General features: G+C 36.8%; 1 protein-coding gene across 1 annotated transcript; it reads right to left on the bottom strand.

Moving 5' to 3' along the window:
* Positions 1 to 4,526: 4,526 nt before the first annotated feature.
* Positions 4,527 to 4,952, bottom strand: LOC145665970 (protein GVQW3-like). Its single transcript, XM_081733077.1, has one exon. It carries the CDS (start codon positions 4,950 to 4,952, stop codon positions 4,527 to 4,529), a length of 426 nt encoding a protein of 141 aa, XP_081589203.1.
* Positions 4,953 to 19,303: the final 14,351 nt, after the last annotated feature.

Genomic DNA, 19,303 nt, shown 5'->3' with positions numbered 1-19,303 from the left:
ACTTCAGCCTGTGCAGTCAGGGGTTCATTCTTTGCTTCTCCAGGCATGCATCTCCTTCTCCTACTGTGTATACGCACAGTTATGTTCCATGCCCTGCAACTTCCTTCAGCTGCGGTATTGATTTATTTCCTTGTCCAGCTCATGGTGGAAAGACTACAAGGTGGATGCAATGCAGTGCTACATTCTTGTCGCTCTGGCGCATGACGTCATCCTGGTCGCAGACGTGGCAAGCGAGAGTCAGATGAACTTTTAACAAGCGCTTGCTCGCTGGTATCTTGTACGCAAACTTCTCTTCTATTTCTAGTGCTCTTCAACGAAGTAAAAATTTTAGTACAAACAATAATTATATAAACGTAATGTAATCAATGCTTAAGCTAAGTGAATTCAAAGGAAGATATTTACAATAGCAAAAGAAACAGCAATACCAGTTCATATTAAACAACTTTGAAGCTCGAACAAGCCAATATTACTCACTACATTTTCTGCTTTTTCTTTCTTTTCTTTTCTTTCTTTCTTTTCTTTTTTTAAATATCTGAAGTAATACACTCGAGTATGTATAGTCCTGAATAATCTATAACACAGTGTGTCGTTAATGCATTTCATTATTATATATTTATGTATACTCAAGTATATTTTCGTAACACATTGATCGGTTTTGATTTGTTATTATTATTATTTTGCTTGAAAGAGAATTCTTTACTGATGACCCCATATAAATTTTGAGAATATCTCAAGGAAGAATTCATGGTTTTCGTAAACAGATGTGCACGTACGTATATTTTCGTTATGCTTGGACAGTTTTTTTAAGAGGTTCCTCCCACGTAAGATTCATCAGAATCTCAGGGGAGGTTAAAAACTTTATTGAGCAGGAACGCACGTATTTAATATTTTAAACATCGTTTTAATTTTTGATTTATAAAAAAATAATCTTATTTGAAGTCGCTGATCGCTTATTTATAGAATTTGTATTTAAACAAAAGGTTTGGTGAAACTGACAGTTCTCTGAATATTAGTGTCAAAATTTACGCCATAACAAACTGTATTATTAAACATTTGTACGAAATAAAACGTTACATATATTGTTGTGTTCTAAAAATATACAGAAATAAATATGTATATACAAAGCACCTCAAACAAAGAAATTGCAACTTGACTATTTCAAGCAAGAAACAAAGTACTAGGCGTAGGTGAAGGCGATGTAGGGGTGTTACAGCTAGACTAGAAAACATATAAACCATAAAATTACATAATTTTCTTAATTTTCTTGATAAGTTTTCTCATTCCTATCCTGTGAACTAAAGAAGACAAAAGATAAATGCAAGTGAATGATTATGTGGAATTTGGTGGAATGAGAATGCGGGAGTACCCCGAGAAACTCACGGACACGATGTTATGCACCACAAACTCACTTGACCGATAAGCGGACCAGTATCCCTTGCACCAGAGGTGAGCCTTCTGCCACTGAGCCACCGTGCTTCCTTGATTGGTTGAGAATCTATCATATTTTTAAATTTACTGCAGTCATTCTTAATCTTGTAATTCTGGAGGGGGGGCCCTAAATATGTATATGTAATTATCCAAAGTTATGATTAAAATGAACAAAAATTTCAAAATCTGAGTGTAAAAATGTCCCGACAATGTCGCCCTGACATGGTAGGTGGATACTTTATTCTCTTGATCTAATACATTGTTGTAGATTGAACTAGAGTAAGTCTCATTGATGATACCGAGCCCGAGCCTAATGAGCTTAATGAATACTAGATTGAGTTAGAATGGGTCTCATTGAGGATAGCGAGCCCGAGCTTAATGAGCGCTAGATTGAGTTAGAATGAGTCTCGTTGAGGATAGCAAGTCCGAGCCGAATGAGCTTAATGAGCACTAGATTGAGTTAGAAGGAGATCATTGAGGATAGCTAGTCTGAGTACAATAAACGAAACGAGCACTAGATTGAACTAGAGGAAGTCTCATTGATGATACCAAGCCCGAGCCTAATGAGCTTAATGAGCGCTAGATTGAGCCGAAACGAGTCTCATTGAGAGTAGCGAGCCCGAGCTTACTGTATATCTTTGTAACCGTTAATCGTTATTACGAACCTTCCATTCGTTAGTTAATTTGAAGTGCAACGTCCCGTTTTAGCACCGAGGCTACAGGGAATGCAGACCTCCAGAATGAAATGGGACCTGAACTACTTTAACGCTTTCAATACTCTCCATTTGCGTAACTCGAGGGAGGTAAGCCTCCTAGATCATCGTGCCTCCCTTCTCGAGTTACATGCCTGCCTCTGTGGGAAAATTTTGTCTCAATATCTTATGTAGAAGGAAATGATAGAAATGATAACCTCTGTCGGTTCCCCTCCCTCATGATTTCGAATCCAGGTCTTGCCTCAAAGTTCGTCTTTTTTAAATCGTACTATTGGATTTTTGTATGCAGAATTAACACAAGCTACTGTAACCCTATATACTATTATTACATACTATTAATACTAAAAAGAAACTACGTAATGAAATAGCTTTTTTATAATTTCATTCAACATTGCATTTATTTATTACTTTTATGTAAAACTTACCATATTTTAAGATTATTTTGTCCTATCGCCTGCAAGCTAAAATCCATTTCTGGAGACATCCCCCCTCTTTTTGGGGAAATCTAAAGTATTTTATATTAGTTCCCTTAGTTTTTCTGTAATAATTACTACAGCCGTACGCTGCACAGTTAGGCATTCTCGATATCATTTAAAAGAACAAAGTAACAAAGCATTTCCACTTGTCACTTAAAGCCGCGCCTTTTCCCGTTGTCTCTTGCAAACCAGATGACGTCACAGCCACGACAGCGCTCCAGGCGACATGCGCATGCAACCACCTTGTAGTCTTTCCACCATGGTCCAGCTCAAGTCTGCAGGTATCAATGGTGTCAACCAGGCTCTGTATCTGAATAAGAGTTTGATATAAACTCATATCCTGAGATTGAAAGCATTATTGGATCTGATCAATATATGAGAGATCTGCAGACCAGAAATATAGTAAAGCGATGAAGTTAAATGACTGGATGCATGCAAGAAGAAGACCAGTATCTCCTCTAGTATCAAGCGTTTCAGTCGAAGTGTCACGCAAATCTTCCAACAAATCAATTACTTGCTTCTGCTTTTGAACTCCATCGTCTCACTTTCCCGTTTCAGAACAATCTTTACGTGATTTTGCAGCACATTCCATCGGTGAGTAGATCTAGAGAAGAATACCAACAAACGTTCCATAGCTCCAAGCAAAGTGACCTCCAGAACGTTAATGTGCGCAGCATGTAAGCCATAAGGTTTAATTAATTATTGTTACAAGGAACGAAAATGGCCAAAGGACTTATATTCCGTATCAAAGTTTGAACTTCACAATATTGACCGGCCATTGCAGCCTGATTATCACAAGACTGGACTCTGCAATCTTAATATCAAGCCTATCACTTTGAAGTTTCTTCAGTATTTCAACAGAAATACTCTCAGAAGTCTTTCCTTCGACAGAGATGAAATCAATAAATGCTTCCCGAACTTGAACAGAATCACGTTGTATGTCAACAAATCGAATGATTTTTGACAACTGTTCCACATGAGAACAATCAGGAGTTGAATTAAATATAATGCTGAAGTATTTTGAATATTTGAACATCTGTTTTCTTATTGAACATTTTCTTCACTCTAAATTTGTGGACGGAAATGTAAATTCACGCCTCTCGCTGAAAATTCGATTTGAAAAAGAAAACAGACAGAAGGAAAAAAGTGAATCAGCTACTATAGCGTCTGCCCCAAAGAGCTTTTAGTTAGCAACATAATGCTGGTACCCTAATGAAGTATTATACGAGGGCCATGCCGGAAGTTTTTAGCTCTGACCACAAGAAACATCGAACAAGAACAAAACATTTACAGTTTTTCAAAGTACTCTCCACGGACACGAATATACTTTTGCATCCTTTCAAACCACTTAGAAAACTGTTCATTCCACACACTTTCGTCTATATTGTCCACAGACTCCAAATAAGCACCTATCGCATTATCATCTGATGAAAAGCGACGTCCACGCCTGTGTTCCTTTACTTTGGGAAACACAAAAAATCGCACAAGGCCAACTCCGGCAAATAGGGTGGATGTGGCAGCACTCTGGCTCCTTCCTGGTTCAATTCTTGCAGCACTGTGGACAGTTGCATTGTCATGATGCAACAGAAGATGGCCGAGTTTTGATCTTGGATGTGGGCGTTCCATTTCTTGAACACAGTGGGAAGACAAACTGTTGAGTAACACTCATCATTCACGGTATGCCGATTGTCAAGTACAAGAATCGCAATATGTCCCTTCCGTGAGAAAAAAGACGCAATCATTTTCTTTCCAACACTCTGAGATCTCTTCACTTTGTTTGGAGGATCTTCATTCTCGAAGCACCACACTTGCGACTGCTGCTTGGTAAGCGGTTCATAATGATAAATCCACGTTTCCTCACCCGTGACAATGTTGTAAACATCACGACTTGCCCCTTGGTTGAATTTATTCAACATAAATTCACACCATTCCACCCTACCTCTTTTACCCTTTCCGTGAATAAATGGGGGACCCAACGAGAACACCTTTTCCTGAGATCCAAGTATTCATGCATAATTGTCTGCGCTGCAGTTGACCCAATGTTGAGAGTCGCTTCGATCTCCAGGAAAGATACATGGGGATTATCTTTCACCATTTGCCTCACAGCTTCGATGGTTTCGGGAGTCACTGTAGAGTTTGGCCGTCCGGAACGAGGTTCATCTTCAAGTGAATTACGTCCCCTTTTAAATTCTCTAAACCAATTTCCAACACTGGCTCGAGAAGGAGCAGATTCCCCGAAAGTATTCACAAAAGTTTCAAGGCACTGCTCCGCGGATAAGCCCTTCTTGTAATCGTAGAAAATCATAGCGCGAAAGTCACATCTTGCCAGCTCCATGGCTAACTAGACAATGTGTCACGCGCGCTTCCTTATCTCTCTTATCTCTGACCATGTTATCACAGACTCATTGTTGCCATTGATGGCTGAAAGTCTCAAAAGATCAGAGCGTCGAATGCAATAATCAAAATGTTGCTGCGATGTTAGATTATTGCGCTGCTAAAAACTTTCGGCATGACCCTCGTATACGTTGACTCCTTCTTTCTATCCTTCTCTTGAACTTATATATGAATAAACACTGTAAATAAATTAATAAACAGTGACATTTTAGGAAGCAGGCTAGCAGACGGGGCCCCATTACTTGCATCATAAAACCTTAGAATGCAAACAACACAATATACTTTGACTTTCTTTTGTTAAATTTTAATCTACATTCAGCTTTTTCCCTTAAACTTCTCTGAGGTTATTGAGTGAAACTTTTATTTTATTCATATTTTAATTCCCATACATGTTTTCTTTAATTTTCTTGGGAGCCCCAAGAAAGCAAAACGTTTGTTTTATTTCTTCACCTACATTCAGCCTTTTCCTTTAAATTTCTTTGGAGACCCCAAGGAGTATAAAGCGTTTACTTTATTTTTCCCCTATATTCAAAGCTTTTTCCTTTAAATTTCTTTCTGAGCCTCCAAGATAATGAAACTTTTATTTTATTTATTTTTAATCTACATTCACTTCTTTCTTTAAATTTCTTTGCGGGTCTCCAAGAGAGTGAGGCCCGAAGCTATAGCTTGTTTAGCTTATACGGAAGTCCGGCACTGATTAGCTATATTAGACATATTCTATTTCTGTCGTTTCATCCGTTATTTGATTTAATATTGATAGACAATTAATTGCGTTTACTTTTAGGGAAGGTGTGGATTATAAACCTTGAAAGCTTTTGTACGGCTCATGCTAACAAGTTTCCTTAGTAATTATTTTACCTACTGTCGGGGGCCCCCTACCAAGTGGGGCCCGGGGCGAGGGCACCGCTCGCCCCGCCCTTACGCCGCCACTGGGCAAGAGGGAAATTTAACTATTCGATTCACTGAACTGCAAACTGGGTTTGGGAAAGGAGATTAAATGCACACACTATCCTGAATTCTATCCATCACGATTCATGTTGTCAAATATGGCGTCACAGAAATTGATGTTCGTATATCAACTAACTTCTATGGGTTTTAAAACTGATAAATTCTCTGTTCTCAACTATTGGCAACTTCCAGCCATGTTCTTTTCACTTGTATTACGTATTTACCTGAAAATCTGCAGATTTTTGGGTAGAATCTGCCTAAATCGTCACCATCAGAAATTATAGAGCTTGCTCCGCCGGTTTTAACAAAAGAAGACAAGATGTTGGCGCTTTGATATATCGCGTCAGTAATTGCACCAATCAAAACAGAGCTTTTTTGGCGGTGGGGCTTTGAAGCAAATAAAAAGAATAGTAAAATCTGGATTAAACTAGATTTTAGATGACATAGGTATCTAAAAGAGAGGTGAAGGGTGGTCCTGAAAATTCTGTCGAATTTTAGATTGGTTATTTATTCGAAAAGTTCCGTCCAATGGTAGACCTATATTTTCAGATCGCACTGACACCGTAAGAATTGTAATAATCCATTTACATATCCGTATACAAGACTTATAACTAATTTAATATATAAATAAAGATATTGATTCCCAAAACTATAATTCCTAATGAATATTTTACAGCTTTCCATGTTAATTTGAAATAGAATAACAAACAAAATTACGAATTATATGAACAGCCAGAATTTTTTTGTTAAACGTCAAGTACAGTCGGTGCAAAAATTTCGGGCACCCTCCTATTAAAACATCATCACATTAGACTGTAATGGCATATTACAGTTCCCCGGCGTCGTTAAAAAAAATTTTGTTTGAATAACAAAATTTTGTTGAATAGAATTAACATGTATTAATACTAATAAACTAACTACTCACTCATACTCTCATACACTCAAATGAGACAGTGTAACATTCACTCTGGGTATTGAGATAGAAGTTCCCGTTTTTTGTCCTCGGTACAGTTGAAATGTTTAAGATTCTGGAAATTGTGAGTTCCGATGCTTTCACCTTTTAGGTCGCAGGAAAATACGAGGCAGTCCATTGGTGATATTCCCATCAAATGTGGGAAAGCGTTCGATGTCCCTCAGCGAAACCTTGGAACCCATACTAACATAAGCAGGGGAATAGTTAGTGGGAATTAACATATTATCCTGCACAATCGGAGTAGTCACCGGATTTACCACCGAGACGTCGTAGCGGTGTTATAATTACCCATGTAATTAAAAGGGATTCTGTTGTCGTATTGACTATGTTGGGCTCCATCCCCGGACCAACCGCACCCGTGAACAACGACTCAGGATGGTACCCATCTCCTCTTCCCGGCAACACGCTATATGATTATATACCTCCATGTAAGGAGGGAGCACTCACGCTAGTGACCGTAGTCGTCACAACACTCGACTGATTCGGCACACTATTACAATCAAACCACGACTTTAGTTCTGACCGATGCATGGGGTAGTGCGTCGCAATATCCCGTGCATCAACTGACATTGAATTTTCTTTTCCTGCGCTACAGGTAGTTGTTATAGCAGGTAATATTTCCGGGGAATCGCTACCGGGAAAAGGATAGACTACCTCTGATTTTTCGCGACTTGGTTTCGTTATTTCTTTTTGAATATTTACTATTTCGTCCTGAATTTTCAAAATTTTTTGGTCAGTTACTTCCCGTTTGGTTTCCAGTCATAAATTTGACAAAGTTGACTTTAAATTATCAATTTCAGCCTGCTGTGTTTCCAGTTTATTGTTGACCTTATGTAATTTGGTATCTATTCGTTCAAATTCTGAATTTACATGATCGAATTTACCCTCAGTCTCCTGTTGAAGTTGCTTTATAGATTGCTGAGCCTCGCATCTGACCAGGTCAATTTCAGTAGACATTTGATCCCTCAATGTGGTTATTGAGGAAGCAAAGTCCGAACATATGTTGTCTATTTTCTGGGTTAGTACCTAGAATCGAGATTCGGTTTCTCGGTTCGAGGTGTCAAATTTCTCATTTATTTCGCGTCTCATTTCCCGGCTATTCTTATCTATTTTTTCATTTATTTCCAGGCTATTCTTATCTATTTTTTCATTTATTTCCAGGCTATTCTTATCTATTTTATACCTCATCTGTTGATTATCCCGATCTATTTTTTGTAACATCTGTTGTAATGAAAGGAGGAGAGCGTCATTATTAGATGACACAGTCTTCCTTTGCTCTTCTTTGGTTTTATCACCAATTGAATCCCCATTTCTTTCATCATCATCGAGGTCAGATATCTCCACTGGAGATATTTGGCCTCGGTTCTTCGGGGTACTATACCCTCGCTCCCCGTCTGAATCGGGATGTTCAACTTCCTTCTCAGAGGATAGACTCATGGGTTCACGCGACTGGTGGAGCTTTCCCTCACATTCTTTACAGTATTTAATTATCTCACCAGCCCGGACCTTTTCTGCATTTTCAGCAGTATCCTCTAAATTGGTACAACTGAAATGAATCCATTTCAGTCCACACTCGTGACACCTCACTAGCCTACGGGAGACGCGAGCTCTTTTCTCATTACTTTCTAACGTACATTGTGTACATGAGACTTCCGCGTTCTCGTGTGATACGACAACTTCTCTATTGGTTGCCATAGCTTCCGTACAAAAAGGACACAATATAAACACACATGCAATTATATACTTACAGACTAACAAAACTTATTATCCAGATACTGTTCATAGATTAAAGGACTCCTATCTGATTCCCTCCTTGGGTCAACTTCCAGCATTTTCAAATTTTAGAATTCAAACTTTGACAGATTCCTTCATTTCCCCCTTTCTATAGAGAGAGACAAAGATAGCAGAACAGCCAATGACTATAATTATTTAATCTCACTGTGACCATTTTCAATTATTCACCCTTTTGTGGCCAAGTCAATATGTGCTCGATCCTAAACAGTGTTTAATAAATAATTTCAGATCCGTTACCAGGGAAAACAATTGTTTCCATGGTAACTGTCCTAAGTCAACGGTCGCCAATTGAAAGAAAACGGTAAAAAAAAGTAGTAAACGAAGAAGAGTTTAGTCGCTTAAAATTAATTCTCTTTTTACGAGGGCGATTACTAAACAACACCTACTAATTGCAATCATGATTAATTTCCAATAAAGTAAAATTGAACAAACTTTCTTGTTATTACTCGTCCCTCAATGCATACTCATCTTATGGTTAATTATCCCATATCGGACTCCCGAAGAAAACTCATCGAAACAACTTATTGACCGTGCCAATAGCGACTACTCTCAGTCATGACTCCGTTTTCTTTCATTCAGAAATAGAAAAGAAAGAGAAGAAAGTAGAAGGGTAAAAGGAGGTAGAAAAGGAAGAAAAAGAAGAAAGAAAACAAATAGGGTATTTTAATAAGAAAAACAGATTACTGGATAATTTCGGAAATATAGTAAGAAGTCGGGAAAATCGTTGAAAGATGAATCATTCTCAGTGTTATTAACGACTACTCAGTTTTGGAATGCTTCGGAATAGACACATGTTCCCTCATACCACCCAGACCTAGCTCCAGGCACCACGTTCGTGGGGTTGCCCAGACCTAGACCTAGAAATGAGAAAATCGAAATCATTCTCTGTAATGTTATTCCAACCGGTGATTGATAACCATCCAGCATCTGAACTTTGTTCTCTAGGATCGACCACACATATGAATTAGCCAAGAAAAAAAAATCAAAGTTATAAACTCAATATAAATTTATGTATCTTATCAATGAGGGTTTCAACTTCCTGGAAGAAAGATGTCGTATTTAGGCTCATCCTGCTATTTTCGTTTCACTCCTAGAGCCGATTTAAACCGTTAGTAGCGGTCCTTCATGACCTAGGTTATTTACCTTAACACATATAATAAAATATGACATATATTATAGATGTTAATATGACAAATGATATCACTAAAATTACTTAAATTAAATCTATCATGCATTCACTCGCTCACTCACTCAGGACAGTGTATATATGTTTAAAGAAAACCAACTAGCTACAAAGGTACAAATAGTTTATTACATTCATAGTAAAAAAAGAAATAATTATAAAAAAATTAAAAGCACAAGTTCTTGGTTATATATCAATAGAATACATAGGGTTATACTTTAGTAAGTCTTTATACATTTGATCATATTGACAAATGGAAAGAAAAAAAATAATTACATGTATTATATCTTAGGCACGCTAAAGCAAAATTATGATTTGCGACATACGCAAAGAAGACACTTATTTTACTAAAAAAATTGACAAAAGAAGGACAAGAATGAACTTTTAGGTGTAATAGAACTCACGAGTCTCTACTTCACATTGAGTAATAAAATATTAATAATTCTGAGCGTTCAAATCACAAATCGCGCACTACTTGTAGCGTCCAAAACATTTCGCTCCATTTAACTTAGTTTGTGTTTATATATATATATATATATATATATATATATATATATATATATATATATATATATATAACTATTGGTTTATAAAACCATTCATCAACTATATTTAGTTTGTAACTATTAGCAGTTTATAGCTGCACTCGCATACTGTAACGTTTATACCCATCTAGGGATTTTGAAATCACTTTCCGCCAGAGGATGTTTCTCCTCTTAGTCAGTCCATTTCCAAATTTATTAATTGGATAATTTCAAGTTATTTGTTTAACACTGGGACACGTCATGAAACCTTTCCTTAGGATCACTTTTGTATATATGTATATATGGTTCGAATTTAAGACGATCTTCCACAGGTGTAAGGAGTATGATGATTTAAATTGAGGATTAAAAAAAAATGGTCAAGTCATAGGATACATATGCAGGTGAGAGGGGTTAAAGGTACACTTTCCACAATGGTTTTAGGTTGGTAGTTCAGGGATAATATTCATTATGATGTGGGTTACATTTAGACCTGCCGTTACTTCTTAATACATGCCATTAAATAATTACATAGGTTATCATTTACATCTATTCAGAGGAAAAGGAAAATTATTTGAGTGCACGGCGGTATTCTTGACAAAAATCTATATTATTATATTCGTCGGAAACTTACTTGTAAACTATAGCAACCAATACACGTTTGGGGGGACAGACACGAGCGCTCTTACATATATCCATATAATACATTTAATATCATACTTTTACTTTAACATCATATTCACATACTAAGCACATGTACATTTCGACGTATTCAATTATCTCTCTCTATATATATATTTATATTTAATAATCGCGCACACATTTTAAGTAATAACCCCAACAATAATTTCAGAAAAGGTTGCAAACATTGTACAAGAAAACAAATGACTTCCGACATTACATATGAAAAAAGAATTGAATTTTTTATCTGATACCCCGCGTCTATAAATTTTAACTTTTATATATTCAATTCGTGCTTAAATAATAAAAAAAAAACTTTGTGAGGCAGGCACGTAACACAGAACATTCCTAAAGATATAAATAGATAAACCAAAATACAATTTCTGGGCCCAGGTTAACTACAAGATAAACGAAAACCAAAACGGAAGGAAAGTGACCAATGGATAAAAAAAAACAGAGGAACGACGGTGGAAAAACGTAATTGAAGTGTCGTCAAATATAAAGTCGTTATTCATTTTGGCAATAGGTCAAAATGTGATGGAGGACCCAATCACTATCTACTTTATCCATGAATCGTGTCTTGCAACGTCTCAGCTGATAATTTCAAATCAAAGTTGTACGTTAAATAAATTGTAAGCGACAAGTTCAAAATGGGGGGGAAGGTTGAAAATTTTAAAAAATCCCGAAGTAAGAAGGAAGAGACAAGGGAGAGAAAGCGGCGCCAACGAAAGGAGAAAGATTGAAAAAGTACTACTCACTACACAGAAGAGTGATCGAATTTAAATAAATAACAACTCATAGCTAAAAATATTTACATATGCCGAAAGAGGGTGGTTTACTTAAATACGTAAACTAGGAGGGAGGTCCTGCTGCCAAGGATGCAAGTTCTGTGTCCATCAGATCCCAATCCCACAAGAGTTTGCTTGTAAGATTGAAATCCGAGCCCCGTATCCGGCCCAGACCAGCAGGATGAAAGGAGAGGGGGAAGGGACCAGGTAACTGCGTCCCCAATTTTGAAATCTCTAAGTAAGAAGAAAAAACATTCGACCCCTCAGAAGAACTAAGAAGGTTCAAGGACAGTAAAGAAACTAGAGTAAAAGCAATAGCTAAGATATCCCTAATTAGTGATTTGCCAAAATAAAAGAAATTAAATAAACTGAATTTTGGATCGGTGATTTCAATTACCAAAACATCACCGATAGCTCCCCTGCGCAGACATGCCACAGTCTGGGATGTCGTTAATTTCCCTCATCTAATTAAACTAAGAAAAGAAATGAAAATACTTAAGGGGACTAGGGGTCGACATCCGGGTACGCGAAAATAAATTTCAATAACTGTTTTAATTCTGTAACCCAATCAGAGCTGTCGCCTCCATGAACATTGTAAGCTGGCCCGAGTAGGTAACGTGAAAAAAAAATCTCACGGAGCAGGATATTCTATTTTAAAACCGACCGAAAAATATAATTCACTACAGCCCCGTTGTATAACTATTGTCTTTCCATAATTTATTATTCAATATGTCTAGTCAGCGATTGTACGATGCTACCCATGCTATCAGATGATATTATAGTTGATCATTACTATAACACATTAAACTACAAAGTATTGCCATAGTCCGACTATATATCGCCCTCCTGTCCGCGTGATATTCCGGTGCAGGGGTCAGAACCTGAGATGTTTGTAACTACACGTATCTACTCAATACGTATACGAATATATATCAACACGTGGCGAAGTATGCACTGAGCTACTATATATATAACTATATGGGTGTCCTATCATCTATATTCATCTACTACAATATTCATATAATTCATATTCATATTCAAATAAATATTCATATATTCATATCATCATCTTTTTCCATTTACTACGACGCTATATTTTACAAACACCCTGTCTCCTCTATCTACGCCCAGCCTACATACACATTTCATCATAATACTTTAAAATCTATAGCCACTACAAACATTTCCCATTCCGATCACTGCACGACAACCTCACTCGAACTCAAGACTCTTTCACCACACACACAATACTATGTAATACCTGGTAGCTTTATTAAGAAAGAAAAAAAATCATACGTATGTTCACTGAAAAATAGAATTATCTGCGATAATAATTAATGTTTATGAAATTCTGACAACAATGAAATTATTCTGCAGCCACAAAAAAAAGAAAGAAATGAACATTTAATATAATTTCAAAGCGAAGAACTAGCATCATATCGCCCGACTTCTGTTAAGAAATTACGTATTGTTTATTTACTTAAATATTTCGATTTCTAGACTAAGTAGAATGTTGTAATTTTCAGAAAACATTAGTTTTGGGTCACTTAACCTAACTGTACATCCATATGGGCTGGGAATTATACTTAGGCCTACTAGGTTTTATTTCGAAAAGAAGGGTCAATTCCATGGAAACTAAATCACTAAGAGCATCGACATAAGAATGACGGTTAGTACTGACTTTTGACACTAGAGGGCTAGCGACGATATGATCAACCCTTGAACCACTGAATGTGACCTTGTACACGGAATTTTGATACTATGACACTCTCATTTTCTGATATTACTATAGATCGATATGTTGCGTTTAGATATTGATCAAATACGAATGATACACTGTCCATACTTCATTATTTCACACACTCTTCCATCACTTAACTACAATTGCTACTAATAATACTACATTACAAACACATACATGCCACATCCATAACTACATTAATACATGTTATAATGCATATTAATCATTACTATTTACTCACATAAACAACATTCAAATTTTACTATTTTCTTTAAAATCGGCTCTATCGGTTCATGAAAGGAAAGGGAAAGAAAGGAACAGGGCCAACTGGCCCTTGTATTCACTAAATCACATTCTTAATTTAACCTGTTTAATCAATGCCCCCGAGGGGACATATCAAAGTGTTGACTAACAATAGGACCCCTGCCCTGAAGGGGCAGAACCCGGAACAAACTACATGTTCAACTCATCCCGCTGGAAGCCGTACTCCCAAGTCAGGAGTCAGATAGGAGCCCTTCTGCTTAATTTACACGTACATGCTGATGGTTACTAACACTACAAACAGACCTAAAAATACCGCCATATATATATTTAAAAAAAATCACGTACTAACTACACAGACAGATTACTGAACGGACAGGTCTGACCGAACCTACACTGATTCAGGAGGGGCAAGAGGGAAATTTAACTATTCGATTCACTGAACTGCAAACTGGGTTTGGGAAAGGAGATTAAATGCACACACTATCCTGAATTCTATCCATCACGATTCATGTTGTCAAATATGGCGTCACAGAAACTGATGTTCGTATATCAACTAACTTCTATGGGTTTTAAAACTGATAAATTCTCTGTTTTCAACTATTGGCAACTTCCAGCCATGTTCTTTTCACTTGTATTACGTATTTACCTGAAAATCTGCAGATTTTTGGGTAGAATCTGCCTAAATCGTCACCATCAGAAATTATAGAGCTTGCTCCGCCGGTTTTAACAAAAGAAGACAAGATGTTGGCACTTTGATATATCGCGTCAGTAATTGCACCAATGAAAACAGAGCTTTTTTGGCGGTGGGGCTTTGAAGCAAATAAAAAGAATAGTAAAATCTGGACTAAACTAGATTTTAGATGACATAGGTATCTAAAAGAGAGGTGAAGGGTGGTCCTGAAAATTCTGTCGAATTTTAGATTGGTTATTTATTCGAAAAGTTCCGTCCAATGGTAGACCTATATTTTCAGATCGCACTGACACCGTAAGAATTGTAATAATCCATTTACATATCCGTATACAAGACTTATAACTAATTTAATATATAAATAAAGATATTGATTCCCAAAACTATAATTCCTAATGAATATTTTACAGCTTTCCATGTTAATTTGAAATAGAATAACAAACAAAATTACGAATTATATGAACAGCCAGAAATTTTTTGTTAAACGTCAAGTACAGTCGGTGCAAAAATTTCGGGCACCCTCCTATTAAAACATCATCACATTAGACTGTAATGGCAATTTACACGTGTTTGCAGTACGCACGATCGGAGACAAGATATAAAGTGGACACATTAACTATTCAGCATAACTTTAGCTGCAAATGCTATGTGACATGAGAAATTAAATAAAATTATATTTTAAAAAAATTAAAAATGCAGAACATTTTATCCGATTAGTCACCTTATTTAATTAGTCAGTTCATTCTCCTCTATGATTGGAGCAAATCTGCCTAATACATGCTTGTTGAACTCTCGTATTCTTGAAGCATAACCAATGATGATAACCTTTCTTAGGACATTCAGTTCCTTGAAAGTGTCAATTGTTTTCGACGTGGAAAAAAAATCCTTCCTTCTTTCGCTTACGTCATTGGTACAGTTAATATTAATGTCAGAAGCTTCGTAGATTCACTAAATATTTTTTCTGGATTATTGCAAACAACTCAGTCTAACAAACCCAATCGCTGACAATGATCCGAATTTCTCTGCAGCGTAGACTGAAGACATTTCGTGGTAGAGATTAGCGATTTAAAAAATGTAAATTGAACACGCTTTATTCACAGTTTATCTAGGAAAATTTAAAATAAATTGTGTAAATATATCTAGTGTAAAAAACATTGTTGCTATAAAATGTCGTATGAATTTAAACTGGGTCAAAGAAAAACTACATTCCATATCATCCGTTTTGGTTATAAGCAATGCACAATGAACAGAATATACTTCCACATGAGACGAAACAATGCTTATCAATGTCATACGTTCTGGAAAGCAAACTTTGAAACCCGCCAGATGTAGGATCAGCATGTATACCTAACAGAAGCCAGAAGTCGAAGAACGTCAAAACAAACAGCATTGTAAATTCTATACTAAGAAATATTTGCTGAGAGGGGTCCAATATACGTCTATCTACTATCGAACTTGACTTATTCTGCACCCGAAAGGACGACAAGTAATTCTTAATTACTGTCACCTATATTCTTTTAAAAAATTACAGAACGATTATTTTTATAAGAAAAAAGTACATGATGAGGTGTAAAAAAAAATATTTAGCTTATATCAATCATTTCTCTGTTAAACAAGCATAGTTCGTTAGGAAAGTCTACAAATGTTTGCCGAGTTTCGAAATTTTTGGGAGGTCCGGATCCGGTGGACCCCCCTCATGGCTGCGGCCTTGAGCATTGTTAACTAGTCCCAAATTCAATGTGGCGTTCCTCATCATACAATTTCACGTGGAAAGTTATCAAGGGTATAAAATACACTTATTTTATAAAAGAAAAATATATGTACTAAAATACTATCCACAGAGTGTGGGGGGATTCTATATATCTATTGACTTATTAATATTTGGTTCACAAATTACTGTACAAGAAGCCTTCATTATCTGTATTAGCTAGCAATTAACTTTTAAATGAGTGTTTACTTTCATTTGTTTTCTGCAGTACTACATATTTTCTTTCTTACTTTGTATTTTTGGAGTCACTTTTTTAATTGCCTTTATATTGGTTTCAGTAGCGTAGCTAGAATATATTTCAGGGGGGGCCAACGAAGGGCCCAAGAAAATTTTGAGGGGGTCATCTCCAATGAATGAAAAACTTGATTCACACACACACACACACACACACACACACATATATATATATATATATATATATATATATATATATATATATATATATATATATATATGTGTGTGTGTGTGTGTGTGTGTGTGTGTGTGTGTGTGTTCAAGATGTTTCCATCTTTGTTGTTCATGAGTTTACTGTTTTCAAAACAGCGAAAATATAACAATTTAATACCTCAAACAACTAGGGCACATTTTTACAATTGATTTCCATTCTAATATAAGAAGTAACTTAATCACGGCGTTTAAAATATGTGTGGCTGATTGATTTAGGTGGAACATAGAAGCAGAAAAATATATACAGACACACTCAAAATCAAAAGGGAACAAAGAGTCTCGTTGAAATGTGCACTTATATCATGATGCTAGTTATTTTAGGAATTTGCTTATTATATACGAAGGCAGAGCTACCAGAACTTTAGCTGTACTTTCAAATCAAGCTGCTATGCATACTGCTGTGTTAGGTTCACAAACAGACTACTGGAAACTCCATTAAAAGTAAACTGAACTTATTCTATTTATTGTAATGATTTTCCTCACTCTCACAACAAAGAAAAATATTAAATATAACACTTCAAACACTTGTACGAGGGCTATCCAGAAAGTAGATTACGTTTTGGAATAAAAAATCAACAAAGTATAGGAAACAAATTTTATTATATACAGATGAAAGCCACACACAAATACTACTTTTCGACATAGTCACCATTCAAATTAAGGCATTTATCGTAGCGATGTACGAGCTTGGAAATTCCTTCGTCGAAAAATTCGGCCGCCTGCGACTTCAACCACTTCGTTACCTCTTCTTGCAGCTGTTCGTCGTCATCAAAACGCTGCATAGCCAGCCACTTCTTCATTGCTGGGAATAGGTGGAAGTCGCTCGGTGCCAGGTCGGGACTGTACGGCGGATGAGGAAACAACTCCCACTGAAAAGATTCAAGAACTTCACGCGTGACATTTGCCGTGTGGGGCCGGGCGTTGTCGTGAATCAACAAGATCTTAGAGCTCAACATTCCTCTGCGCTTGTTTTGAATTGCTCTTCTGAGGTTTTGCAGAGTTTGGCAATACCTTTGAGCGTTTATTGTAGTGCCTCTTTCCAGGAAGTCCACCAAAATCACACCTTTTCTGTCCCAAAAAACAGTCGCCATCATCTTCCTTGCCGACATTGTTTGCATGCATTTCTTGGGTTTTTGGGGAGAACCTGTGTGCCCCCACTGCATTGATTGCAATTTCGTTTCACAGTTCACGTGTTTCAGCCATGTTTCGTCACCAGTAACGATGCGATCGAGTAAAGAGTCACCATCCTTATTGTAGGCGTCCAAAAAGTGCAACGCTGCAGCTGTGGTCCTCTGTCAAGATTTTTGGAATCCATCTTGCACAAAACTTGTGGTAACCAAGCTTTTCGCTGATGATTTCGTGCAACAAACTTCGCGAAATTTGTGGAAAACTCAAAGAAAGTTCCGTTATTGTGAACTTTCGATTTTCACGGACTTTAACATCGACTTTTTCGACAAGTTCGGCAGTCACTTTGCTGGGTCTCCCACTTCGATCTTCGTCGTGAACATTGGTTCGGCCATTTTTAAATCTTATGACCCACTGTCGCACTCCACCTTCAGTGATAATGTTGTCCCCATACACTTCACACAGCTGCCGATAGATTTCTATCGGTTTACAGTTTTTTGCTGTCAGAAACCTTATTACTGCACGCACCTCGCAGCTCGCGGGATTTTCAATTAACGCAGACATTTCAAACCGTTACAGTATCTTAACGGAGCACAGCACGAACCTCTCACTAGCACGGCTAGATGCCGACTGAGCTGCGCAACGCTCTGACCCCAAGATGGCCGCGCTAGCCCCGCCCCTAGCAGACACAGACGAAAACGTAATCTACTTTCTGGATAGCCCTCGTAGTATTATTTCAGTGAAACTGAAAAAAATATAAACAAATTCTTATCAACCATTATGAATGCCCATTTATTCATGAATACATTTGACCATATGCCACTTTCGGTTATGCTTTTTTAAGTACATAGTATTAGCTCATTGTTGTTCACCTGTCTTGTCTGCATCACTCATCTTGGTAACTTTGTATGATCCGTAGAGATCATACATTTGAACGTCGTGGAACGAAGAATTGTAAATCATGTAAACTAAATTAAAGTAGTATTGAAGAAACTACCCTACACAAGTGTTTTCAAATGTCATTGATTAGTACAGTGTTGTACGCAGACGCAATGCGCGCTCCAGGTATTCAGATCATACTAAAAGTCGCACTTTATTTTCTACAGTGGATATTGAATACGTCTTCGAGAGAAGATAATAGTTAAATTTTAAATAGCAATATAGGTTTAAGAAGATACACTGGATTCTATATACTAATGCTAGTAGTTGAACTTCAAAAATGTAATACACTTTTATAAGGAAGTACGAAGAGAGCAGATAATATTCTCAGGTATTTTTTTAAGTGATCAAATGATTTTACTATGACGTCTTTAAATCCAAATTGTTGCGGCATAGTAGCCAGGCAGTTATTCAACTGTTAAAAGCAAAAAA

This window comes from Thermobia domestica, chromosome 12 (genome assembly GCF_964235325.1).
Source record: "Thermobia domestica chromosome 12, izTheDome1.hap1.1, whole genome shotgun sequence".
Classification (NCBI taxonomy): domain Eukaryota; kingdom Metazoa; phylum Arthropoda; class Insecta; order Zygentoma; family Lepismatidae; genus Thermobia; species Thermobia domestica.
The sequence above is the reverse complement of the archived record's forward strand: the minus strand, read 5'-3'. Positions and strand labels throughout refer to the sequence as shown.